At 39.4% G+C, this 26,397-nt stretch overlaps 1 protein-coding gene across 29 annotated transcripts in view; it reads left to right on the top strand.

Annotated features, from left to right (window-relative positions):
* Window positions 1-26,397, top strand: part of SERGEF (secretion regulating guanine nucleotide exchange factor) — a 156,821-nt gene that overhangs the window by 8,196 nt on the left and 122,228 nt on the right. For 27 of the 29 annotated variants that reach the window (XR_010473082.1, XR_010473081.1, XR_010473083.1 and 24 more), the window contains exon 8: window positions 2,218-2,376. The exons of 1 other annotated variant lie outside the window; for it this stretch is intronic. Coding sequence is in view for 12 of the 28 variants with exons in the window: in XM_065065248.1 (XP_064921320.1) it covers window positions 2,218-2,376 (159 nt within the window). In the remaining 16 variants the exon portion in view is untranslated. Of the gene's footprint in view, window positions 1-2,217; window positions 2,377-12,910; window positions 13,072-26,397 lie in introns of all 29 variants that reach the window. One more of the 29 variants, XR_010473097.1, reaches the window with a different exon arrangement.

Below are 26,397 nucleotides of genomic sequence, written 5' to 3' on the forward strand. Positions count from 1 at the left end.
AATAGAGTCTACTTTAGCTAATTAGTACTCTGTATTTAGAGTGTGAACAGTTTATTCTTTCATGCTTCTGCTTTTTATTTAAGAGAGTGGTCTGTTTGGCACCAGGAGGACCAAGATTAACAAAGTGAGTGCCAAAGACTTTAATAATCTGCTGCAATTGCTCCAGTTCATCCTGAAAAATACTCATTATTACTTAAAATACTTTTTATTTTAAAGATACTTGATATAGTAAAGATACTGCTGCAGAGTGTAGTATTTAAATGGAGATGTTTTTCTAGGAATCTCTCACGCCGTACTGCAGTTTTCTTTGGCTCTGTTTCATGGGCCACCTGCTGGTAGGAAACACCAGCAATCCAGGCAGGTTTTTGACACAACTGTTGAAGTGGGTTGTTGCTGACACGAATGGCAGTTCCTTTAAAAAAAGGATGGTAATCGACCTGTATCCAAACTGGCCTGAACCCTCCAGTGAAGGGAATATGCCACTAAGTGTTAGTGTCTAAATTTTTGTTAAAAGCTACTCAAGAAATTAGGGTTGAGCATATGACTTTTTCCAGGATAAAGCAGTGCACATTAGTTGTGGAAACATACATGACTATAATGTTTTTCTTTGTTGAAACAAGCTGTTCCTGTCACCTGTTTATTTTTCTCTCCAGAGGGTGTATGCACTTCACTCTAGGAAGGAATTTATCAGTTTTAGTGGAGAAATCAAATGAAACAATAGCTTGATTTGTTTTTCCTTTTCGTTTCAGATGTGTTGCTTTAATGAGGAATGTGGGAAGTCCCACAGATGACTGTCAATAACATGTCACTTGACAAGTACTGTCTCTCCCTCCCCCCTACTACTCCTCTTCTCTTGCTTTTTACGGTAGCAGTATAGTGGAATTTTCTTGGCTTATTCTTTCTGTTACTGTTACAAAACCGAGATGGTTAAATATATTATAGCCTAAGTCATGCTGTTGCCTCTGAAAGATTTACTTCTGTCATGCTGCTCGTAAAGAGTTCAGTGCTGAACTGAGCCTTCCAGAAGCCCTGAGTCTTGTGGACATGTGCTCTGAACAATTCCATGTTGGAAATGATATGGCTTCCAGGCTTTCTGGGCCCATGATCGTGTACTTTATGTGTACAAGATTTATTTCTTATGCTTACAGCTTGTACAGAATGGCAAAGGACTTCAGCAGGCTTGAGAGAGCTCATGTCTGTTAAGCATTTCTTGTGGATTTTAATTTTTTTTATCATGGAAGCCTAGCCTAGAGCCTGGGCGGAAGGATTTTGTGCTGAAAAGATGGAACTAATGATATGTAATATCTGCAGAGGGACTCATCTGAGCAGTCATCTTGTTACTGTCAATTGGTTGTTAGGCTGTGAGCAACTCCAGCCTGCGCTGGTGAAACATATGAAGCAATGTGGATGTTTCTGTAAATACAATTATCCCTGTGGGTGGAATCCTGGAACGTGCACTTGCACAAATGCTTATTCTAGAAAAGGGGTGAGGGAAGACAAGTAATTACTTACAGAAGTCTCTCACTAGTTGTCTAGCGTTGTTTTGAGGCATGATAATATTTTAATTTTGCATTGTGATGGGTGGTACCTGCTGTAGTTGTATGTTCATAGCTGTGTGTCCAGTTCTTTTAGGAACTGACTGTGCAGATTGAGACAAGGAGCGTAAGGCTTTCCCTGCTTTGGGGATTTACTGAATTTGCTCAAGCTGAAGAAGGCAGGAGAGTTGTGAGCAGAGCCAGGAGTCTGTAGCTCCTGTAGAGAGGCTGGGACACTGTAATGCAGAGCAGGAGCAGCCAGTCAGGCTTTGAAGAGTCCCAGGTACTGGAGGGGGATTAAATTATTTGCTGCAATTCAGAAAGTTATTTACTGGACTGAATCAAAGCTTTGGGGTGGGGGTAAAAGCTAGCCTCTCAATCTTCTTTGAGGGACTCATGGTAGAAATGAGGTCTAGGCAGTTTGACATGAAAGCTCTGGTTGTTTCAGGGAATCAGTGTAGCCCTCAGAAAACAGGCTGTATTGTTAATGCCCTTGCAAATATTTCTGATAAAGTGTGCACATACGTGGTAAAGAATGGTAGGAAAAAGCATGCCAAGGAAACACAAATTGAATGAAACATTGTCGTTTCCTCAGCATCACTGAGTTGAGATGGAGCCTATATCTTGTGGTGTTCTATATATATATCACTTTCAACAAATTTTACTTCTCTGTTGATTGTAGATGAAGGACACCTGTATGCCTGGGGTAGCAACAAACATGGGCAGCTAGTGAGCAAAGAGGTCTTTCTTGCTGAGCCCAAGAAGATTGAGACTCGATTTTTCTCACATGAAAAGATTGGAGCAGTTTGGAGTGGCTGGACCCACTTGGTGGCGCAAACAGGTAGGATACCTAAAAAGCAGTAACATATGGCACCAAAACAGTATAGTCTTTATTGCATGCTCACAATGTTCTTTCTCACTGATAGTGATGCAGAGTTTTGCAGTTTCACCTGAGCAGTGGTTTTCTCTTGAAAATGATGAAGACAGACATCCTTTGGCTTCTGTCTCTGAAGTATTATTACACTTATAGATTGGAAGGCTTACCGTTTTCATAAATGCAGTAGCACCTGCATGTACCCGTTAGAGGGATGCAAGCCTCTCTGCATTGTCACGTTACTGGTATACCAGAATATATATGAGATTCTAAAGATAATTCTGCTGGGTGAGTTATGATGTCTTCTTTGAGAGAAAAGAATTTGGTGGAAAACTTGCTTCAGAAAATAGAAAGGTAGGAAAATATGGCTGCAGCTTCCAAGATATGTGGCTATATTGGGCAGGAAGATATCGGTAAAATTCGCAGGGTGTGGGAATTAGGGAGGCAGAAAGATAATCCTGAGCAAGTCTGTGTCTGACAGGTGTGGGGGCATAGCTTTGTACCATTCTTGCGTTACCTGAGTGTTAGCTGAGGAACTTAAGAACAGGCATAGCCGAGACCATCTGCTTCTGCCATCCCATTTGAGAATACGTGATCTCGTTGCAGTGAGTGAGATAAGTTACATAGCTCTGCACAACTGTACTAACCTTTCTGTACTTCAAAAGTGAGCCTGGCTTTTCATGCTGCTCTTCTTTAAGGACAAAACCATGTGTTCAGAAGGAAGTCGATTAACTAAAATAAGCTGGCTCATTTGTGTGTTTGTGGTCAAACCCAAAACATATTTAGAAAAGACAGGTAAAAAGAAGCATCATTAGACTTGAAGAGCATTCCCTAAAGATGAAATGAAGGAAGATTTAGTGTTGAAGCTGGGAACTGTTCAAGTGAGGACGCTATGAAAGCTTGCCACTTGGAGGGCTGTAGGGTTAGATTCTTTCCTTGGAAGAAATAAGAGGAAGGTTATTTAGTAATGACATTCATGTGTAAAAGGATGGTTGATGTGATGAAGGTAATTTGAATGCATTTATATTGTTGCTTTGTTGTGAAATACAGAGGCAGAAGGAATGGTAAGTGAGATGGAAAGGTAAGAGACATTGGAAACTACATTGTGGTGTTCACGTGTGAGCGGTCTGCACTATTTGCTTTTCCTGTTGCACACTGTGTAGTGTGATAGTTAAGACTAACAAGAGGAAGAAAGTCTTCCACGGAATAAACAGAACAGCCAGAGTTATATTAGCAGGGGTAGCATACGTGCATTTCTGCTTTTGCCTTGTATAAACTGCCAGGTGAGGAAAAGAACAGATGAAAACATTTTTCTTAGAGTCACATTGGAGATTGAAGAGCTTATTGATCTGTCAGGGTACAACCTGTTTGTTAGGAACACTGCAGAAGTGGCCACAGATCTGTTGTCATTATTATTTACTGGGTTCTGTAATTATGGGTACTGGTTCAAGCCTTCAGCATGAGTAGTTTTATTTAAATGCAGTTCTGGGATGCCCAAAGGTCAGCATGTATTTAAGTGTTCTATTAAATTGGTGCTGTAAATCCTGAAACAGTCACGCAGTAATGTCCTTTGCTCTGTGAAAAAGCTGTCTGTTTTAATTACTGTATACTCTGAACTTGGTGCTAGAATTTGGAGGGATGTGATGCATGACTAGAAAAACAAATTGGTTAAGTGTTCTGTTTCATAGCATTTGTTGTTTGACATCAAAGTACATAAGAGAAATGCTGTGTAAAAAACCCGCATTACTCTAGCTGCTCTCTTAGCTATTTAAAATAAATGTTTGAACTGTGATTTTTTAGAGGACGCTATACTGAAAATTTCAGAGCTGTGATCAGTGCTACGTGCTGCTTGAAAACTTTTCAGGTAGAATGAAGGAATTTATCTAAAAATGATTAATTCTTGAATAAAATGCCTAGTATCATTCTCACTGGATCAGAAATGGTAGAAAAAAGACAGGATAGCCTAATTTTTGAAAAGAAGGTCTTGTCAACATGGTTTGCCTTGCTTCGCCGTTTCTTAGTAATGCGTAACCACTGAGGAAAACTTCTACAAAGTTTTGGTAACTTTAGTGTTTCACTTAGTTGATACTTATCGATGGCCATTACAGAAATGAAGTGAATATTTTTAGTAGGTGATTTGAAGAAGAAAAAAAGGGTCAAGTGATTAGCAGGGATATTATTTTTTGCGAATGTTTGAAAAGAATTTAAATAAAAATAGGCTGGCTTTTTACATCTGCTTTAGAAAACTGACCAAGCGATGCAGTGGCATAAATTATTGCTGAAACTGAATTTTCTGTATTTAGAATTTTAAATCTCTTGAAAAGTCAATGGTACTGAACCTATATCATCCTAAATAAGATTTTGAGTGGCCTTTGGCAGCCTCTAGGTACTAATCAGAATCTCATGGGATTTTCAAGGGTTGCCCAACTACTAGGCATAGTGTGAGCTAAGTACTGACTGTTCGGAAAAATCACTCACTGCCTGTGATTAAACTTGCAGTTAAGTGACTGAAACATGTGGCCTGCTTGAAACTTTCTCCCTGCATGCATTTCTTCCTATGCTATTTTTATTTCATTCTAGCAAAGGGGGAAATGCTGCTTCAGTTTCTTGGTGCCAAAGTCACACAAATTAGTGGTATCAGAACTTTATGGATTGTGCACCCCATCAGTAATTTTTTTTGAGCATGCACACTCAATATATCTATGCTTATTTATAAATTATAGGCATGTACTATTGTACTATGTTATGTAAACTATAACACATGCACAATAGAAGTTTTAAAAAGGATGAGATAAAGATGAAATAAACATTAGTTAAAATATTTTTATTAACTAAATTAAAACCATTATTAATTTTAAAATAAATTAAAATAATAGTTAATTTTTTGATTATTTTCTTCCCGCCCTCCAGTGGATTGTTTTGCGCACACCCTGGGCTGCATGCACTCTGCTTTGGAGATCGCCAATATGAACAATTCCTGCGCACTTTAGTCTGGAGAGTTCCACAATTAGTGGAAAGGAAGCAAAATAAGAGGGATATTTTGGACATAGGAAAATGAAAGGAAAGGATATTGTATTGTGATGACTCTTTATTGTGAAAGGTAGGAACATACTTTGGAAAGACATTGCAGCGCATAGGGATTTTGCTGCATGAAAGAATGGCTAAGTTTTTTCTAATTATTAGTCTCAGTACAATGCAAAATTTATTAACTTAACATTTATGTTGCTGTATCTGAAGTCTGGTGTTGTGTTTTCAACAGAAGATAGTGGAATTTTAAGAGGCCGTTACAATTCCTCAGAGTTCTGTTTGGATTTATTCCCCCCGCCCCCGAACATTAATCCTGGTCAGAGTAGTAATAGCAAAGCATTCATAATTGCAGCTATCTTGACAGTAAATTAAAACTTCACTTTGGAAAGACACAGGAAGAAACTGGGTGTATAAAAGCTGGATACTCTGTACATGCATTAATTCACAAATTTTGCCATTTCAAAATGACATTTTGATCTTTATGTGCCAGATAAGCACTGCTTGACTGCAGAACTAATGGAACACTGGAAAGTAAATGAGACGGTAATGTTAAAAGCAACCATCTGGAGGAATAGTGGGCAGTTTGATGGATGCAGCGGTTTGACACTTTTAAAGTGAGTCCAAGCAAGTTACCAACTTTGTTATCAGAAAAGAAGGAACGTAATATAAATATCTTTTCTCGTGTAAATGACCTGTTTTAAAAGACTTGCTTTTTTTTTTCCTTCATGCTACTGGCAAAATTTTGCATTGTAACCTAAGGCAAAATACACAAAATTTATTTCTTCCCCACTCTGTCCTTAACAAGTTATTTTAGGTGCTCCTAAAATCTCTTTAATAACTGCATCACTTTTCATATGTCATATTCTACCTCATTCAGCAACTCAGTTAAAAGTCCTGTTCCTTGTAATTTCTCTTTAGAGTTTGGTCAACTCTCTTTTAATTTGCTGTTATTTCTGGAATCTGAACTGATTTACGACAGAAGTTAATTCCTCAGAAATGAACTGCTTGCGTTAAGGATGTTAAGGGCTGTTTTCATAGGATGGTGTGTCTTTCATCCTGACGCTTAGCTGATCTGCATCAGGTCCGATTCTTTATTCTTTTTAATCAATGAGGTGTCTTTTGAACTCTTTTTGTTGTACACAATCTTACTGTAAAATAGCTCAAAAAATCCTTCAGGATAGACAATTGCTGCTTTTTCTGCCTTGCTTACTGATTCCTACAGAAGACAGGCAAACAATTAGGCTTTGCAGCACTTTTGCAGTATTCCTTCAAAATAAGTTATATTAATCTGCTGCTAGTTGTGGTCCTAGTTGATGGCAGTTGGTCCAAAATATTTAGGCTGAGAGACCCTGGTTGGTTTTTGGTCAGGACTCTGATAAGCTATGAACTTGTTAGTGTCTTTGTGTTAGTTGTTTTCTGCATGAATGCTTTTGTCCTCAGTGACTTTGAGGCATGTTTTGCACTTATGATGGGGTGTTACTGTTGTGCTCTATGTGAAGGACAGAGCAGATGCATTCTTCGGGCCTCAGACTGCATGGGCAAGTATTATTCTCCTCAGGCAACCACTCTGTGAAATGGTTGTGTCCTTTCCAGCACTCTGCTTGATGGCACAAGGAGCACCGCTGCAGTACAGGTGATGTTTTTGAATGATAATGAGTCTTGCATCACTGTGCTCAACAATGTCAACTTTAATTTGTGCTCCTTCTCAAGTTGATACAAACCCTTTGAGGGTAATGGCTGAAAGAGAGGTTATTGCTTAGATCATTTAAAAGAGAGCTAAGTGGTGGACTGTAATGCTGAAGATGTAAATTAGGCTACTTTGGGAAAGGATAGAACCAATCTGACTTGAAGGCAAACCTAAATATAGCAAGAGAAGTCTTTTAAAGACTTGGAGGTGAATCATCAACTTAAATTCAAAACAAGTTATTTTCTTTTTAACTGGGATGCCTAATAAATAACTTTTCTTAATCTGGCCTGTTTTATTTTCTAAGTAATCTGAATACATTCACTAATCTGTTTTTCACGTACCGTCACATGAAATTATGCCTTGTTTGAGCTCAAATAAAGAATTCCAAGCTCTTTCACCCAGAAGGAGTTACCTTAAAATGCAGTTAAAATGATACTTCTGCTGCCTGTGAAAAACTGCCTACAGCTAAAAAGTCTTGGAGGAACAAAATTCCTTGACATAGTCTGAATAGGGTTCTGAATCCTCATTCCAAATGTGCATCTGAATTTGTGCATCTTTGAATGTCCTCTTATGTCATGTCATTTTGGCCACGTGAAACCACTCTGAGGTGGTCTGACATGTTAGTGACGTGGTGATACAGAACCTGTCTCATGTTTCTTTTTCTGAAGCAAATGGGAGTGTGTCTCTCCAAGCACTGAGAGCAGACTGGGGAATATTTCCATTCAGCTGGTCTGGAAAAGAGCCTTATTGCTCTGTGTTCTTATTCCAACGCCAGTCACTGAGTGGAGCTCCAGCTGCTCTGGTGGGTGATGCAGTAGATGTGGTGTCACCGCAGGGAGGTGAAGGGCAAGGACATTGCTCTCTGGCACCCAAGCGCTGCAGTTTCAGCCCACTAGAGGTCCTTTCCAGTTTTCTTTTGAATCAAGACTTGGCAGCCTTCATAGTGGAAAGCATACTTTCTCTGCTTTGAGTTTTTCAGCAGCTCTCTAGTATAGCAAGTACTGAAAACTCTTGGTTTTGTTTTGTTTTGTGCCTGTCTGTGATACCGTAAGGCATCTATCTCATGGGGACTCTCCTTTCCTGTTTTTAGCTGCTATGTAGCTGACAGTCAAACGGTTTGAAACGGAAGCCTCTGACATTCTTTATAATGTGAGGTAGCTGTATTTCATTTGGCAGGATGCTGGGTGTTGGGAAAACAGGTAAAATTGTAGAAATAAGCTAAATCAAAACCTGCAAATTTATAGGAATCCCTGAACCCGTTTGAAGCAGAACCTGCAAAATGAGTGTTTAAGAGTTAAAAGACTTTGTCCAATCCGTCTCTGGCTAAGTAAACTCTAACTGAAATCTGAATTTGCTTTGCTGTGGTGTTGGTTCTATTGTTTTATGGTGCATGGTTGTTCTCACGTCCTCCTTACAGTGCTGTAGCTCCGTGTTATGGAGCAGTGGGATCTTATGCTTCAGAGCCTTCATGTTACATTCCTTGCTGTCATAATAAATACTGTAGTTGTTGTGCACTATAAGAGAAGGCAACAAAGAATGTCTATTGAATATGTGTAGGTTTTAAAGCAGAAGTAGCTAGCACAGGAGAGATCATACAAGGTTTTCCAAAGTATGCAGTTAAATTCCACCTGTATGCCCCAGTGTTAAGCCACGTAATTTTTGTTTAACAGGAAAGTAACCTCTAGAAGACATTCACCTGATGGTAGTATTTTGCCCTTGTGGCACTTCTTGTATTTGTTCTAGGTCTTTTTAGGAGTGCTTACAGGACCCAGGTGGGAGGGTCTATTATGTACCAAAACTTACTACTTATTTTTTGTGGATATATCAATGTGGAGAGTTGATTTTTGTTAAATAATTTATACGAAAGAAATCTTTTGTTTTGGCATAAACTTGCTTTTCGGTTATGAATCATCCCATTAGCGCAAAAACTTTGAGGCAGACACAGTAAAGCTAATGAATTGCCACAAAGACATTTTTATTTTTTCTGAAGCACTACAGGTTGGGCAGCCCTTCCTGTTTTGGGAGGGAACGTCCTCATTAAAAGGAGCTCCTCTTTAGGTTAATCCTTCCCTTTCGAGAGCTGCGAAGACAGATGTTCAGATTCCTCACACGGTCTTCAACCGTTTCTTTCAGTAATCCAGAATTCTGCACCAATGAGATTAGTTTGTTGTTGCAATTTGGTCAGCAAGTCTGCTTTGCCTACAGGAACAACTGGTTTGAATCCTCTTTACTGTTTGCTGATGGGAACAAACCTTGATTTACCCCTTCCTTCCACCCCAAGTTGGAGAAATTCCATGTCGTCAGTCTTTTACAGATGCTTGGGAAAAATGGTGAAGAATGAAAAGCTTTAGTGACTTATCGAATCTCCATTTTTCTATTCCTGGCATCACTTTTCCTACTTTTTGTTCAAGTGTGGCTCAGTTTGTATCTATGTAGCCGCAACTTTGAGAGTTCTGTAAGGCCAACTGTATAGACATTCAGCCAGTCCTCAGAAAGGAACCTCTCATGGAAGGGAAGACTTTTGCAATTACCAGCTTTGGAAACGTGCAGTTCTGGAGCTGGGCTCCAACACCCTCCTTTCCTCATATCTATCGACATTTAACCTTCTTGCCTTTAGCAAGGTACAGTAAGATCCTTTGGGTCCTCTGCGATCTTGTGCTATTGGGCTACCTAGATTAAACATCTTCATTTTAATTGCAGGACCCGGTAGAGTATGCTGTGCTTTCTTTGCCTTGGCAGTTGAGGCTGAGGTTGAGCAGATATCCCAGCCTGGAACAAGTGTTAGTACTTTCTTTGTAATATGGAGGTTGAAGTTAGGTGTGTTTTCATGTGAGTAGATGTCCTTGATTCGCTTGCTTATTTTGTTCATGGGATCAGGGATACGGTCAGTCACATAGACTAAATCAAGAATTAACTGAAGTAGAATACATGGGAGAGGAAAAACCAAGGAAACCCAGAAGACATGAGCTAGTGATCTGAAGAGCCCTATTCTTCAGCAGCTTAGGAAGCTTATAGTGTTGTTATCTGTTGCCAGGGTTTTAATGGGAATTCTTTCCTCAAACAGTAAGGAACTGAAATTTACAGACAGTTTATTTATGGAAGGTTTCTGCAAATGGAACTCAAGCAGCCAAATCCTACACCACCTTGTCTTTGGGAAGATGGGGGGTGAGATCTTGCCAGAGCTGCTGTAGAAGTTTGTTCTTCAGGCTGCCAAATTGCCACTGCATGTCAGGGAGGATTTTCTGCCAGAAGGTGGATCTCAGTAAGTGGTAGATCTTCTGTGTGTGCTCTCTTGAGGCACAGCAGATTTTGTCTCCAGCAGCTATGGCTCACCAGCACAACAGAAGCCTTTTACATCCTACTCTGTGTGTCAGCACTTCTTGTTTAGTTCTGTCTTACAACACAAACATGTTTCTTATATATTTTGTTATTCCTTTAGCAAGAACTGAATAAACAAAACCTGTGGGCTGGCTCTGGCTTATGCAGTCTTTTTTTTTCTTTCTTTACAGTATCAGCTTTTGTTACCAAGTTAACAAATTTTTAGCTCACTGACCATTAAAGCATTCTGGATTTTATTTTTAAAATTGTATGGATTTGAGTTTTAGATAGCTGTAAATAGCTAGAAGGGATTGTAATTTTCCTTGGCTTCATGGGCTGGCATCATTCCTTGGCTTTATTTTTAAACTTACAAAGTTAGAAAGTGTGTGTATCTGTCTATTGCTTTGTTATTCTACACTCCTATCTCTGCTGCTCCCTGCTGGGAGTTACTTCTACATGACTTTGGTTAAAGTCTTGAAGAAATTCTTTCTATAGTTTGGTTACCAAGGAGGAGGGTAGGTTCAATGTCAACTGAAGACACATTCTGAAAGGTGTCAAGTGTTCAGAATTGTTCATGGGTGGGCAGGTTTTTCACAGAAGCTTGCTAACAACATCTTCTCCCAGGCGGTTAGCAACAGGACAAGGGGGCATGGGTTTAAACTCTACCAGGGGAAATTTAGGCTGGATATTAGAAAGAAATTCTTTACAGAGAGAGTGGTCAGGCATTGGAATGGCCTGCCCAGGGAGGTGGTGGACTCAGCATCCCTGGAGGTTTTTAAACTGAGATTGGACATGGCACTTAGTGCCATGATCTAGTAAACGGACTAGAGTTGGACCAAGGGTTGGACTTGATGATCTCTGAGGTCTTTTCCAACCCAGTCGATTCTGTGATTCTGTGATCTTTTGAGTAATTGTGCTGTTGCTTTGGTCACTGTCCCTCTTTTGCCTCTCCTTGTTCTTAGTAACTAGCAGTTGGTCAGTAAATAGTTGCACGTGCCATACCACGTTGTATCTTTTGTATGTGAAGAGAGAGGTCTTGGGAAGACGCTAAACTATCAGTAATTTTGGTTAAAGCTATTCATTGTAAACTAAATATTTCAGTGATTGGCATTAAGGGCAAAGAAACTTATCTCAATATTTATTTGAAATTTCCCCTGTAGGCTATGCTGTGAGTCTATTGGAAAATGGAGATTCAGATGGTCTGTGAAGAGTAGAATTTAAATGGATTTTGTGTTAAATTTAGCTCTTGATAAATGCTGAGTTTTCAGCAAGAATTGTAAAACAGGAGGAAAACAGCAATGACAAATTTTGCAAATCTTTTCTGCTCATCTTATGTGTGTGCCTGCCTACAAAATGCCTCTCCCACAGCAGGAGAGGAAGATGCAGTGCACAAGGCTGGTCTGACCAGGTTTTCCTGTCCATGACTTCTTTTCCTGCTTGCTTAGTCCTGTTCAGATGTATTTTAGTAAGTACTCTATGATTGGAGGATCTTGGAGAATGACTCAGCCATCATTCAACATTACACTCTGGAGCATTTCTAACTTAGACCATGTATGTGGGAAGAGGGACTATATTATATTGAATTTCTCTCCCTTTTTTTTTTTTTGGTGTCATATCTTCTCTTTTGCTGTTGGAAATAGTGATTGTTGTGGACCTAAGTAATGTGAGTGGCTGTCCTAACTTGAAGGAACTTCGATCTTTAAAAAGCTTTCAGAAAAATGAACCTTAAAAATGCGGATGTGGTATAGATTTTGTTCAGGTCATTAGCGTGTGAGGTAAGGGATTCATTACTCTTTTTTTTTTCTTTCCCTTCTGTTTTAGTTTATTTTCTTTGGTTTCTGTGGCTGGATTGCTGCAGTTTATGGCTAGCCATATATTTAGCAAATGTAATAAACAAGGTCAGATACATTAGAAAGTATGCCTAAGATTATAGGGAAGAAAGTTCTAATGGGACCTCACTGACAGCACATGGCTGGTACTAAGCAGTGAAGGATACCAAGAACAACAGGCTGAGAACTGTAAATTAAGTTGAATTTATGAAAGAATGCAAAAGCTAAAAGGGAAACCCCTGATCCCTAAGCATTTGCAGACAGGCTTAGCTGATCACAGAAAGGTAATCACTGGTGTGACAGTGGCTCTTGTCTGTATTTGGTACCGTTCCTACTGGAAAACAAAAAATCTCTTCCTGGTTGTGATGTGTGGGCCCTATCTGGGTTGTGTTTCTGCTGAAAGGCTTTCACCTGGACTCTCAGCAGTGGTAGGTTCCTTTTTTATTATAAAATAATACCTTCTTACGGTGCTTGTGTACATGAACAATGTAAATGTGGTATTTGTGCTGTTTTCAATATTCTATACCATGAGAGCCAATTTGCAAGAAGAGCTGTAGTTTTGGGGGGCTGAGAAGGGCAGCTTGTTGACCAGGAGCTATTTCTTGGGGTTTTACTTTCTCTTATTCTTTTTCCCTTAAAGCAAATTGCAGTTGGGATGATGATGATTCTCTTGGAAACATCTCCCCTTTCACAGCGATAGTGTAACCGGGATACAAAGCTGATACAATTTTCCTTTGGAGAGCAAGAGTTTGACCATAAGTGTCATGTACTTGTAGCTGGAGCTGTTGGCACTATCTTTTGGTAAGCTTTTTCAGTGGTTGGTTGGTTTGGTTTTTTTTAGATGTTAAACCATTTCTCCTGAATCATACTGAAATCACTTCATTCATATTGTATTAGCATTTTTGTCCATTCAACTGTTTTGAAGATGAAAAGAAGCAAAGGTAAAGGCAAGAGAAAATTCACAGCTCTGTTAACTTCTGTCATAAGTTGCTTCCAAGTTCTGTGTTCATAGGCATTACTAGAGAAGGATGCAAATGTGGAATAAGTAACATACAAAACCACTGTTATTTGGTTGCTGCTCTGACAGGCTGGACCAGAGACTGTATAACTTGGGTCAACTCCTTTCTGCCTTGCAGCTTTTAATTCAATGTCTAGGCTCCTGTGTGTTGTGGGTCCCAGCAGCCATCCACAGTGATGCTTCTTTATCAGGCTGATATTCAGCAAAAAACATGAACGTGAAGACTGGGTAAGGGGGTTCCTCTCTACGGCCCCTTCCAGCTGAGAGATCTGGGGTGGATGGGGGCAAAAAAATAAGACAATTTAATTTTGAGTGTTATATCACACGACAAAGTTGCATGTAGTGGAATGGTGATGGGATTGGTTGAATTTTTGGCTACTCAAAGCCCTTAGTAGTATGAAGAATTGATGTGAAGCAAACAAACAGGGAGGATTTGCACTTCAGAAATTCTGCAGTTATGCAAAGTGGATATGCATGTTCTCAGACAAACAGTTCAAATACTTAGTAAGGTAGAAGTGCTTTGCCCTCACTTTGCATAGAATAAAAAGTTGGAAGCTGAAACCAATCATTACTTAGTAGTTGAAGTAATTTCTATGGCAACTGATTCCCAAACACAATGTATATTTACTCTGCCCTCTTAGTTTTGTTGGTCTTTGGACACGTGCGCAAGAGAAATGACTATCGCATTTTCAAGTAACTGTATTTACAGCTAAGCATTTACTAAGCTAAGCATTACTAAGCTCAGCTTTTGAAAGAAGCTGCCTATGTGTACACGATCTGTGCTGCTGAATACTTGTTTTCATAACCTTTAAATGACATTTCCCATTTAGTAATTAATTATTCAGGCTTAATGCTCACTAATGAATCTTACTATTTGAACATAGATAATGTGCTTTTAAAGAGCTTAGTGACAGTTGAGCACTTCCGAAAAAGAATACCTTTTGGGACTTTTTTCTTAAGAAACAAAAAAAACAAGAAGAAAAACAACACAAAGCCTGTCTGTCTTGTTCTTGTCATGGTTACCTTGAGGTACTTTTCAAATAGTGAATTTGAGGTAAGATACTACAGGATACAGGAGATACATCAACAGCTGTGGATTTTGTGTTCCAGATTTGTAGTCTTGTAGGGCTTTTACTCCTTTGATGCTTGGGAAGTATAATGGGATCTGCCAGGAGAGTGTATCTATTTGTTTTATTTGGTAGCTAGGCTGGTGGCTTTTATTCTTTAAGTTATTCCAGTTGTGAGGAGCCATAAAACAACCTAACACAAGTCTGTGATGAAAAATCTCATTTTGCCATATGTACTTGTTAAATTTTCCATGTGTGAGTGCCAGGAGTGACTCTCTGCTATTGTAACATGCAGTTGTATCTCTGTCTCGACAAAGTATGTGCAATGGGGTATTTTCCAGTACATAGGGGTTTAATGTTCTTATGATTGTAAGCATTCAGCTGACTTAGTGGGATTTTTGAGTGCTCTGAAAATACCATGACTGACATCTATGTTTTAGCACTTGAGTCTAGTGCATACAAGAGTGTGGTTAGCAGCAGATATCCTTTAACATTTGTTGTGTTCCTTAAGCAAATCGGTATTCTTTCTATTTTTTTCCCCTGTGCTGCTTTATGGCTTGATTTCAGCACATGAAAAATATTGCTTTACTTATAAATATTATTGAAATCCAAACCTTATGATTAATTCTGACTATGTAGTAGGAATGTGTATTGGTTTTGTTTAACTCTGAGTTATGTTGATGTTTGTCTCCAGATAAGTTTTCATTTTGGCAGTATATTTTGGATACTCATTTTTTAACAGTTGTACACGTAGAAGCACAGGCTGTCAGGGCACCAACACCACGTAGCAAGATTAACCTGCTACATTGAGAAGCTTGCAACCAAACGCTAGAGAGGGTCAAACCAACAAACCTGAAGTCTGGAGAAGAGGAGCAGCTCTCAGTGGGCACTGGATGACCCAGCGCTGGCCTGCAGCAGCTGAGCAGACACCTCTTGGTGGTGAGTGAGGCTCAGTCTCAGTGACACTGAAGAGCAAACAAAACATTCCTACCCCAAGGAAAATTTTAAGGGGAGCTTGCAAGCTTTTTTGCACACTTAAATCCTCTTTTGTGTAGCAGAGAAGGAGCTACTTCAAGATAAGTTTGTGGTGTGCTAGTTGAAACTCAGGTGCAACTCCCTCTGTTTTTTGTAGTTCTTATTTGAACTTCAGGGCAAGGACTGTCTCTCAGTGTAGGTACATATATTCTGTGTGGATCCTAAACAGCTGAGATTGAGGTCTGCAGATGAAGGGGAATTGCATTTATCTCTGTCCCTTAGGATGCACTTCAGGTTTTGGGAATATTCTGCTGGATTTAAGAACTTGTTTGGTTCAGGTCTGCTTTCTTCTCTGCCCAGTATTATGCAGAATAGAAACCCCAGGAGGGGTGGGGTTTCCTTATATAACTAATTCTCACTTGTACTCAGTGTCATTAGTTAAAAGAAAAATGATACAAAACATTGTGAAGACAAAGATCTTTTCAGGGACAGTGTTTTGTCAGTTTTGCTAAGATCCTTTTATCATGACTATAGGAAATCTTATTTTTCTATGGTTCCTAAAACCTTTCCTTTACAAAGCTGCCCACTATACATATATATATGCAGAAACTCCTTTAAGAGTATGTCTTCCTACTTGTCCTTTTCCCCCCAAAGTGCTAAGCAAACCCAAAATCAGTTTGGTGTTTCTCATCTTAAGTTTTGGACCTTACAACAGCCAGTGGTTGTTTTGTAGGAATTTGCTTCTACACAAATGTTTCCTTTCAGGCTTGTGTCTGCTAGCGACACAGCTGAGTAGAGCTGAAGCAGTTCATTTAAAAGAAAATGGACAATAAAACCACCAGAAGAGAAGGTCAGGCTATGGAGACAATATAAGGGCGGCAGCGTGAATTTCTAGAAGTTCGTCTGGTTTGAAGAATCATCCTGACAAGTCACAGAGTACAAAGGAGGGTGTTAAATCCTCTTGCGCTTGTCTCCTCTTGCTTGCTCACTTTGCTAGAGATTAAAAAGAAGAAAAAAACCCCAGAAACAAAAAAACCCAACCAAACTCAGAACAACATGGGCATGCACAAAGGCAGAAGCTGGTGGCTGAAACCTAACAAACTGCTGATGTATCAAATTTAAAAATCTAGGGTAGTTATTTAAAGTTCAATCCACCAGAGCCGTGTTGGAGCAGCGTTCATCAAAATCAGGTCGTCCCATGCCCTTGGGATTCAAATCTCTGCAGTGAACAGATCCTCTGTAGACACAAACTTGACATGTAAAATGTTTTTTCAGCGTCTGATTTTTAAGCTTTTCGCTTCAGAGCAGAGCAATGACACCTCTCCACCTGGCCACCTGCTTTAGAGCAGGAGAAAACTCATGTTACCTTTACAAGCTGCCCTATCTCACTGTATTCTGTGAAGAATGAATGGGAGGGTAATGCTTCTTTCAATCAACATCCTTTTTAATGTCAGGGAAAAGAAGGCTGTGAAGAGCCAGGAGCCTTTTGTTCTTCATTGTTGCTCCTTTTTTATTCCTAAGGAGAAAAGTTATCTTCTTATTTTTCCTTTCTATCACTTTCAAGCCAAAACCCCTCTTATTAACAGGCAGCGTAGCACATCAATACTTACATTATGACCCTGTTCATATACATAGTTAAATAAACCTGAAATGTAGATGAGCTGGCACTGCAAGCATATACAGACACTAGAGCTATATGGAGGTGGTTGTGGACACCTGTTGCTTCCTTTAGTAAACATCAGAGGTATGTTTCATTAGTATAATTTGCTCTTTGCAGGGAATTTCAGATTTCATTACAGGGGGGATTTGCATTGTATTTACATAGGTAGTAACATTTATAAAATGTTTCTAAATGTTTAAACTTCCAGACCTAAACTTCTGCCTCATGCTCTGTGTCTTGAAATGCTAAAAACATCTCACAGTTAATCTCTTAATATGTGAATTCTAATGAGTTAGAGGTCTGAGCCGAGAACAGAAGGCAGGAGTCAAAGGGAACTCTCCTAGCTGATAGCATGCTGTTGTAGATGATGGAATTTTTTCAGAACATAACTGTCATTTAGATACTTTCACCATTATGCAACTATTTGTGCCTTTGTCCCCTCTCCCTGCAGTCTCATCGGTCTTAAGCTTCTTGCCCATACATAGTTTGAGGTGGAATATTTTTTCCTTCCCACTCCCTTGCTCCCCCTGTATTCTTTAACTCTCTCTTGGGGATAGGGAAAAATGGGGATAATATTCCTGACAGAATGCATCACCTTATTGCTCGCTATTCATTTCTTGACTTCAAAGGGGATGAGTTTTCCTTCCCATCCTCTTTTAGACTGTATTGTTCCTCCTGTCAGTGAGAATACTGCAGTTACAGCTGCTCATTATTTGAGGTGAACAGCCCACTCTGTCTTAGTCAATTGTAGGTTCTGTTCTAATGGTTCTGACTCTGAACAAGCGGGGTGATCTCCTGAGAGGGTCTGGAGGTGCCATCGTTGGTTTTGTGATCCCATTTTGTTTCTGTACTTGATCTCTTAAGAACAGCGCGCCGTTAGGATTCAACTCCATTGGATGTAGAACTCAGCTGCTCCTGGAACTGCTGAGAATGCTAAAGCCACTTAGCAAGTCCCAGGACTGGTCACCTAATGTTCTATTTTTATAATGCTTCCTATTTCTTTGTGAATATTAGATTTTTACTATTCAGAATCATGTTTGTCTGAGGCTTGTTATCTGGGGAGGTCTCTGTGCAAATGGTCTGTGAATATTCTTGGGAATGCAGCTTGTGGAAAACAGCAAGAGTGCCCAGTTCTTTTTCAGACTGCCATTCCACAGCATTTCTTGTAATATTTCTGTGTCTATCTTTCCACAGCATGTCTTCGAGTCTTTTGACAAGGCTGATATTAACCCTAGGAACTTGATTACCTTTATTTATCTCTTGTAGACAGATGCCTGTTCTTTCTTAGGTGGGCTCAGATGGCTGTGGAGTATTGAGAGTAGCAGGATCACTTGCTTTCTTCAGATTAGACAGATTCACAAGTGTTTGCAAGATTGAAGCTACAGGTAATGCTTTTCATAAAATGACCTAGAAAACATGGATATATTGTAATTTGTAATTTCTGAATAAGATTTTCTGTTAGCACCGTACTGTGTTAAGTCTAATGGAATAAGACCTGGACCTTGCCTCAGAGAGGACAAATGCCTGAGCAATCCATTTACAGAGAAGGGGGAAGGAAATGAGGAAATAAGACAAAAGAAAATAATTATCATATATAATAATAACATATGCCTTGTGTTATAGTAGTTCAAGGCTGTTGTTTCTTCAAAATGATGTCCACAAAGAATTGAGTAAGTGCTTAGAAAGAAATATCTATTATTCAGTTTTCTGGGCAGTGTTAGGGGAAGAGGTGCGGAACTGCAGAAGAAAGGAAATTCCAGGTTAGGGAGGCCTATATGGAGGAAAGCATATAACAGTGCAGAAGGGCATGGAGATATAAATATAGAATGTCAGTAAAAGTGTATGACTCATACTGCTGTAGTAGCATAGTGCAGAATTTATTTGCAGAAGTACAGAACAAAAACCCTATGGTATACTATGATGCGTTTGCAGATAGTTTTCCATAGCTGGTTAATGTTTTATGCATCCTGCTTTTTTAAAGACACCACTGAATTGTGCTTTGATTTTCTTTTTTTTCTTCTTTTTTGTTAGGACTTTGTTTTTAGATGGAGAGTTAAGTCCTCTATTGAACCTTGAATGCAGCAGTTCTGTTTGCTGGGTAGAGATGAGTTAGATTTGGTTTTAATCATGTAACTAAATTTAGTCAGCAATCTGCATTTTAAGGCATTGCTATTAAAAGTCTAAAAGTGAGATATGTATCGTAGTTTGAATTTAAAATGAGCCAGAGGCACAGCTGGTGAGGCAGTCATGACTCTAATCATGAGTGGAGAGAAATGAGAGGAGAAATTTCTCCTTTTGCAAGATGAATGCAAAGTGTGATAGGTACTTTAACATCTCATGCCCCGGCTTCCCCTTCCCCAGCTTTGTTTTGTGATTGCATGGACTCGATGACTGCATTTTCATTTTTGAGGCTTCGAGATCATGTATTTGTTTGATATCAGCAGTATGAACACAACTTTGCAAGCATTTTACTACTTACATTTTAATTTTTCTTTCAGTTTATTCAGAGCTTCATGTGGTATTTCCTGTTTCCAGTCTTTCCTCTGAAAGCAAAACAGCCTTTACCCAATGTAAAACCCAAAACCAGAGGCAGGGCTTCCAAGGTATGTGGAGACTCTTGGAATTTGCCATACTGAAAAGTTTGGGTTTGTTTTTTTACAATCTTTCAAAGCAGTGAAGTAAATCACTATTGAGTATGTGAATAATACCATTAATTCGATGTTGCCCATCTTGAGATGTAACTTGGTGTAACTATGGAAGCAAAAAAGGAAAAGCTTACACTGTTTTTTAATGAAGGTCAAAGCTGCTTAGCTGTCGAATGGTGTCGACAGGTGGATCTGTTGGTAAAGTGCGTGATAAACTTATCATGTCATGCAAAACTGCAAGTGATCTCTATCATACGGAATGTTACATTGACTTCATACAGCACTGCCTTTGGTGATACTTGCTGTTGCCAAACTCCCATTTCCCGGGGCTGTTTTTCCACCAGATCAGTTCCTTGGCTTGGTTTACTTTCTCTGTCATGAATAGTTCAGGCACAATGAAGTCTGGTGGCTTAGGGCTGAAAACAACCATTCGGGTCCAAAGTTTCTTGAGCTGTCTTGGTGTAAACTGTTGCCGAAGGAATTCTCAGTCTATGCCTTGAACCTTTTTGACTGTCCTAAAAGGATGTCACAGGCCCAGTATCTTCTCTTGGAGAGTCTCCCACATTCTCATAGCTTTACCTGTCTAGCTGAGTATTTTTGTTTAACATTGCATTATCATACGAGTCATTGGATGTTTAATGTTTTGATATCTGCAGGAGGCTTTGCAGGGAGACTGGATGCTGTTTCCTTATGTTGTATCTATTTACATTAATGCCATGCAATACAGTTCCTCCTGGTTGGATGAATTTTCTTATTTTCTTTCATGATGTGTAATTGTCTTCTGGGTTGATTTCTTAAATTTCTTTTTTTCTTTTTTTTTTTGAGCAATAGGAATGGGTCCCAGTTGTTTGCTGAATCATGCATGAGCCACTGATTCTACTCATGTGAAGTCCCTTAGGTGTCTCGTTGGTTTGTTTTGCCTATATGCTTATGGTTAAATTGGTCACCAGACTTGGGGACATCTGATATAGCTCAGAATGGCAGAAATTGTTGGCGTACTCTAAGAGTATAGGAGCTTTAACTGACAAATCCATAGCTATAGCAGGACTGGCAATGCCCTTATGGGTCTCTTCCTGTGGCACTTGTAGCCTTTTGTTGCAGGTTTGAACCTATTTATGGGGTGCTTGGAAACCCTTGTGAACTGCAACAGGTAGGGTAGATGGTCTGTGGACTATTCTGAACTGGATGTGTATTGCAGCCTGTGACTGCAGAAGGCTGAAAGTGGCAATTTAAATGATGTGTACTCTTCTATTGCCAACATCCTTGAAATGCTTTTGCTGTTTAGTCTGAATTTTCCTGAAGAGGCATGACCTCAATACTATGCAAAGGTTTGTGTTTTAGTGATACATTTTTAATAGCTATTATAAATGAATATGGAAAAAAAATCATTATCGTGCTGTTATATAAAGATACATATATATATGAAGTCTGTAAGGAGGTTATAGAAAGAAGATTAGTTAAGATGTAGGTAGTTCTGTTTCACTGAACTCCTGTGTAAGAGGATGAAGGGATTATTTAAACTTTTGTCAGAGCCCGTGACCCTGCTTTGTACTGCAACCATGAACAGGTAAAGGTGTTAGTCTGCAGGTGTGGCAGTGATGCCTGGTTTCCAGCTGCTGAACTAAAGCTGTCTGCAGCCAAGAAGGAATTAGGAATGCACAGATGAATGTTCATCTGTGAGGCTGCCCTGCACAGACGCTGTTTCTAAGGCAGATGAGGAAGTTTCTCGGAATGGTTGAAGGACATTAGTGATTGTTCTGAGGGACAGCAGAGATTTGTAGTTGTGGGAGAGGTGTGTTGGTTTGCCTGTTGTAGGGCAGGGAGGAGGTAAAGGCAACCTCTAAATTTCAGTTTTTAATACCTGTTCCTTTGAATTTTCATGTGAAAGCAAGCATTAGGAATTTAATATAGAGCTTCCTGTTTCAAGTTTGAATGAGATTAAGCATTCCGTGTGAATATTAAGACTTCATTTGAAAAGTAATTGTTAATGCAACCATGAATTGAGATAGCCTAGATGAACTCTTTCATCTAGGATTTATGAAAGGATAGTTCAAAGCTTGCCTGGATACCAAATAGAGACTTCAAGGAGATAAAGCTAGTGCAATCATGATATTATCTTAAAACAGGAAAATTGATATAAAGATGAATCTGAATCTAGTATAAATAAGTAAACTTTAATGTTCCTATTTGTCTGTTGTGTTTTGCTGAGAAACCAACCTGCTCATTATCTCCAAATACTTATGTGGGTGAGCAGATTGATCAGGAAAGTGCTAAAAGGGAAAAATAACATGCTCCATAAAGCAGCACAGTGAGATCTATAGTATCAGGCAAGAAGCAACTAGAAGTGTTTTATGCAACGTTGCTGGATTTGCAATAACCTGAAGGTTGTGAACTTGTAATTTTGAGGCCATTCTCAACTGTCTGTGCTTTATGATAACATAAAGACGGGAGGATGATGTGAAGAAAATGCAGAGGAGCTTTTCTGATAGCAGAGTGCCCAGTGTAGTGCTGCAAGCACTTGAATATGCACATACCTTCATCCGTATTCTGCAAGGGACGTGAGCATGTGTTTCAGATGATTTGCTGCTGTACGTATACTGATGCAGACTGCTGTGTTTACAGTTCAAAGAGCAGGAGGAAACTAGATCTGTGTGACCATGTTGCATCTCAAATGATGTGCATACTGCTGTATGTGTTTTTTGCTTAAAGGCCTGTGTTGGGAAGATTTTCTTAAAAATCTTCTGACTTCTGCCCTTTTCTTCTAGCTCTCTGAACTCCTGTACTGTTTCGTTCAAGCAGTACACTGGAATGACACAGGATGCATGAATTATGTCTATTATTCCTTAACTCTAACTGGTATTGAACCCTCTGGCCTTTATTTGATGTAGCATTTGCCTACTGGAAAAAGAACAGCAGCAGTGAAGTCATCTGTGACAGTGTGGATGTTCACAGTTGAGGAGTTGAAGCATGTTTTGGAATTGGAGCCTCCATGCTCAGCACATGGCAAGATCAAGGTCATATGGAGTTTTGTTAGTGTCTTAGAAGAATTGGAAAAGCTTTCCAACATTGTATGCTTCTTTCTTTCACACAAGCTGTAGAAATAACTCCTGCCTCTTGTGCCCTCTTACTCCATAAATCTGGTATGTAATATTTCATTTTCTGATGCCTCAGCCACTTCCATGGTTGGTGTACTTTGTCCAGTTGACTCATCACTGTGTATGTTTTTTTGACTTCTAATTAAAATCTGTTCTATTCTAATATTAGACCAACACTCCTTATTATATCACCCTTCATTCTTAAGTAATTCATCCTGCTGCCTCCTTAGTCTTTATGACTGTCTTTTTCTCAAATATTCTTAGAACACTTAAAAATACCATCTATATTATAAGCAGCACAGTAGCAGTACCTCTCATTATAATTTCTTAATGCTTTCTGTCATAACTCAGTGCTTTCTTTTGCCTAGGATTTTGATGAGACTTTAACCTTTTTGGCTGGAATTTTCCATGCACTGGTGTTTGCCTCAGCATGAAATTTCCACTTGAGACAGATTTTTTTGTTTTGTTTTTATTTTTTTTTTCTGAAAATATTATCAGTATTTCATAGAAAAGACATTTCTAAATCAGCTTTTCTTAGGTTCTCTCACAGAAAAGACAGATTTTTTTGTTGTTAAGAGCATTCCTAGGCAGATGTGTTAGACAGAAAATTAGGAATGATTGACCATTAGCAGGAGGCTGAGCATGTGAAGGGGAACACTTGCCAAACAGGAGCAAGTCTGGGGAGTAAATTTCTGCTGATTAGAAATGAGAACTGGGTTGATGAGCACTGAGAAGGGACTGGTGGCTCACCTAATGTTTGGGCAATCAAGATATTTCTAAAAGCAAAAGCTTAGTCTGTGTTTAATTTTTTGATGAATATTCTCCATGTTTGCCTACCAATAACCACCTGAAGCTTGTTTCCCTTATAGTGGCGAAAAGGAAAACCTTATTAACAATTATTTGTGTTTGTAAACAGAAACAGTTTCTGTTCTTCTAAAGTCTCTGTTTAGTTTTGCATGTGTAAGTAATACTGTGCTTGCTTGTCCAGTGAAAGAAAATAGACTCTGGATGGAAAGTGTTCGGTTGTAGGTAAGCATTATTGCTGTCTGGTTTTTAATCATTCAAATATGCTTGCATTCTTCAGTTCCACAGAATTTACTGAATTAATTTGCAGTAATATCGATGAGCATACTTCAAAGCCTTTGTAAGGCTGCATAAAACCACCGGGACCAGACTGTTTCCTATTCTATTACCTCCATTTCAACTTGGTGTTACTGTTGAAATTTCACTGTAGGGCCTCAAAAATTGACCCAATATCATAAGTGCAGAGTGAACTGTAAGAAGAACAACATCCACAGTGTAGAAGGAAAAAAAAAAGACCAAACTTGTGTAGAGCCTGGCACGTGGAAAAGACACCAGGTAGTGGGAAGAGGGGCTTTTTCCAGTGATTGATAAAGACACAATAAGCAGCTGATGGCAACTGTAGTTAGCCAGATGAATGCTGTTGAATACAGGGATGGTTTCTGAAAAGTTAAAACGGTTAAGCATGGAGACAGCAGCTTGAGGTAGATGATGGACCCCATAGCCCTTAATTCATAAGGGGAAGTTACAGATGCAGTTGAGTTTGACTTCAGACCAGAGGATCAGGGTGTTTTGCTCCGATCCTGCAGTCAGGGAAGCTGCAGACCACTGCACTTTTCTCCACCTTTCACAGGCCCTTGGCAGAGGGGAACAGGAGTGTTTGCTTTGCCCAGAACTTGCTCTAGCAACGTGTCATCAAGGTGATTGTGTCAGTTGCTCCCTGATTTCTGCTGGTCATCAGCAGGGCAGGAAAACTATTTTGTTGGTGAGTAACTGGTCAGGTGTATGTTAGGATTTCAGATTGCCTTCATGTGAGTCCTGACACCAGCAGCAGACAAGGCTTGAGACGAGGAGGAGCAGTCCCCTGATGTGATGATGCAAAGGATCATTTTCGTGAAATGAGTGGCTGGTGTTTCTTGTTCATGCCTGGGTTCAGACAGAGCACCAGGTTTGGTTGGGGAAAGAATTTTTTGTTTTCCCCAAAAGTCAGACTTGAGAGGAATCTCTGCTGCCCCTGTGTACTGGGTAGCGCTATAGGTTGCATATTAGGATCTGGGTCTGTGTTACGAAATACACTACTTGCCTTTCCAGAGGCTTTGTGGGTTGCTGACATTTTTGCCTGTGGCACTGGGTGCCTTTGGCTTCCGAGAGTTGAAATGCTTTAGTTAAACTATGGTCCTTGGCATCAATACAGCAACGTATGGCTAGTTGCCTGAGAGCCTGTGGTATATTAATGATCTGACTAGATATTACAGAAATTCTTTCAGGCTTTCAATTTTATAAAACTCAGCTTCAGTTCCCGTAGTTGATACAAAGTAGAGCAGCCTGCCTGTCCTTTTCCAGCCCACTAACAGGGTTCTGGATAGGTGCAGCAGCCTGGTCTGATGTAAAAACCTGAAGGTTAGTCTACGTTTGAATTTGCTGCATAACATACTGGTGTAGGAGATTTCTTGCAACGTTTTTGTAGCTGCGGATGTTTTTAGCAGAGATCTGTACGAATTGTGAAGTAAATATATTGCCTCTAAAACAAACAGGTTTTTTAAACTGCAAACTGCTGTGTATTATACTGTAAGGTATACTGGTAGTCCTCTTAATGAAACTTGTTTTAATGCTTTAACATAAAAAAGTGAAACTACTATACTGAAAGACTTCAGTTTTATTGAACGTACTATGTACACTGGGTTGAACCTTGCCCTGAACTAACAGGAAGCTCCAAGGGAAATCTTTGTGCTCTTGAGAGAAAAGGACAACTAATTTAATCACTTAATTATTTCCGGGGAAGCATTATTAGTAAACTGAAAGAATGCATCTGAAAAAGTGTTGCAAAGATTGGAGTAAAAGATACCACTGCTAGCAGATTTCCAAGGAAAATACATATACCTCTTGACTGTTTAAATACTCAGAGGTTTCCAGTTTATTCATGGGATACATTATCATCACAAATGCCAAAAAACAGCAGTACCCGCCTGTGTCCCCTTCAAGACATTTTAACAGCATCCAAAGGAAAAGGGAGGTTTTTAGCTTTCTGAAAGTGTGTGTTAAGAAAACCCTCATTGTCCTGACATCTCTGTGGGATATGTCTATACTGACTGACAAGGGGATTGTGTTCAAGCTGACTTGCTTGACTTGATTGTATTTTCCTCAAATCCGCATCATTTGGCTTATGATTTGATGACTTGATTTCAGTTCTGGAGAGGAGTTTCAAGCTTGGCTGAAGTGTGCATGTAACTCAAGGTCATTGCAGGCTTCCTTCTGCGCTGGAATGCAGGTTGCTGCTTCTAGTCAAAACCAAGCTGAGAACATACTTTTTATATTGATACTATGACTATGTAACTTTTTTTAACTGGAAGCCCAGAAGGGACAGCTTTTCATGACTTACCTGCAGAGATCTAGTTACTTCATTAGGAGAATAAAGCTATTACTTAGTATGATTGTGCTTAGTGGTAGTGGTGTGTTTTTTGTTCTCGTTGGATCTTATTCATACTGGAGAATAAACTTCTGTGTGTCAGTCCTGCAGCAGTGAACCTGGTATAATACATGGAGCGAAGGATGATCCATATAGTGCTGATTTCATTTTAAGTTATCTTTCCTTGGCCAACGCGCGATTCCTATAAAAACAAACTTGTGCACTTCCAATGCTCAGTGA

This window comes from Columba livia, chromosome 5 (genome assembly GCF_036013475.1).
Source record: "Columba livia isolate bColLiv1 breed racing homer chromosome 5, bColLiv1.pat.W.v2, whole genome shotgun sequence".
NCBI lineage: Eukaryota > Metazoa > Chordata > Aves > Columbiformes > Columbidae > Columba > Columba livia.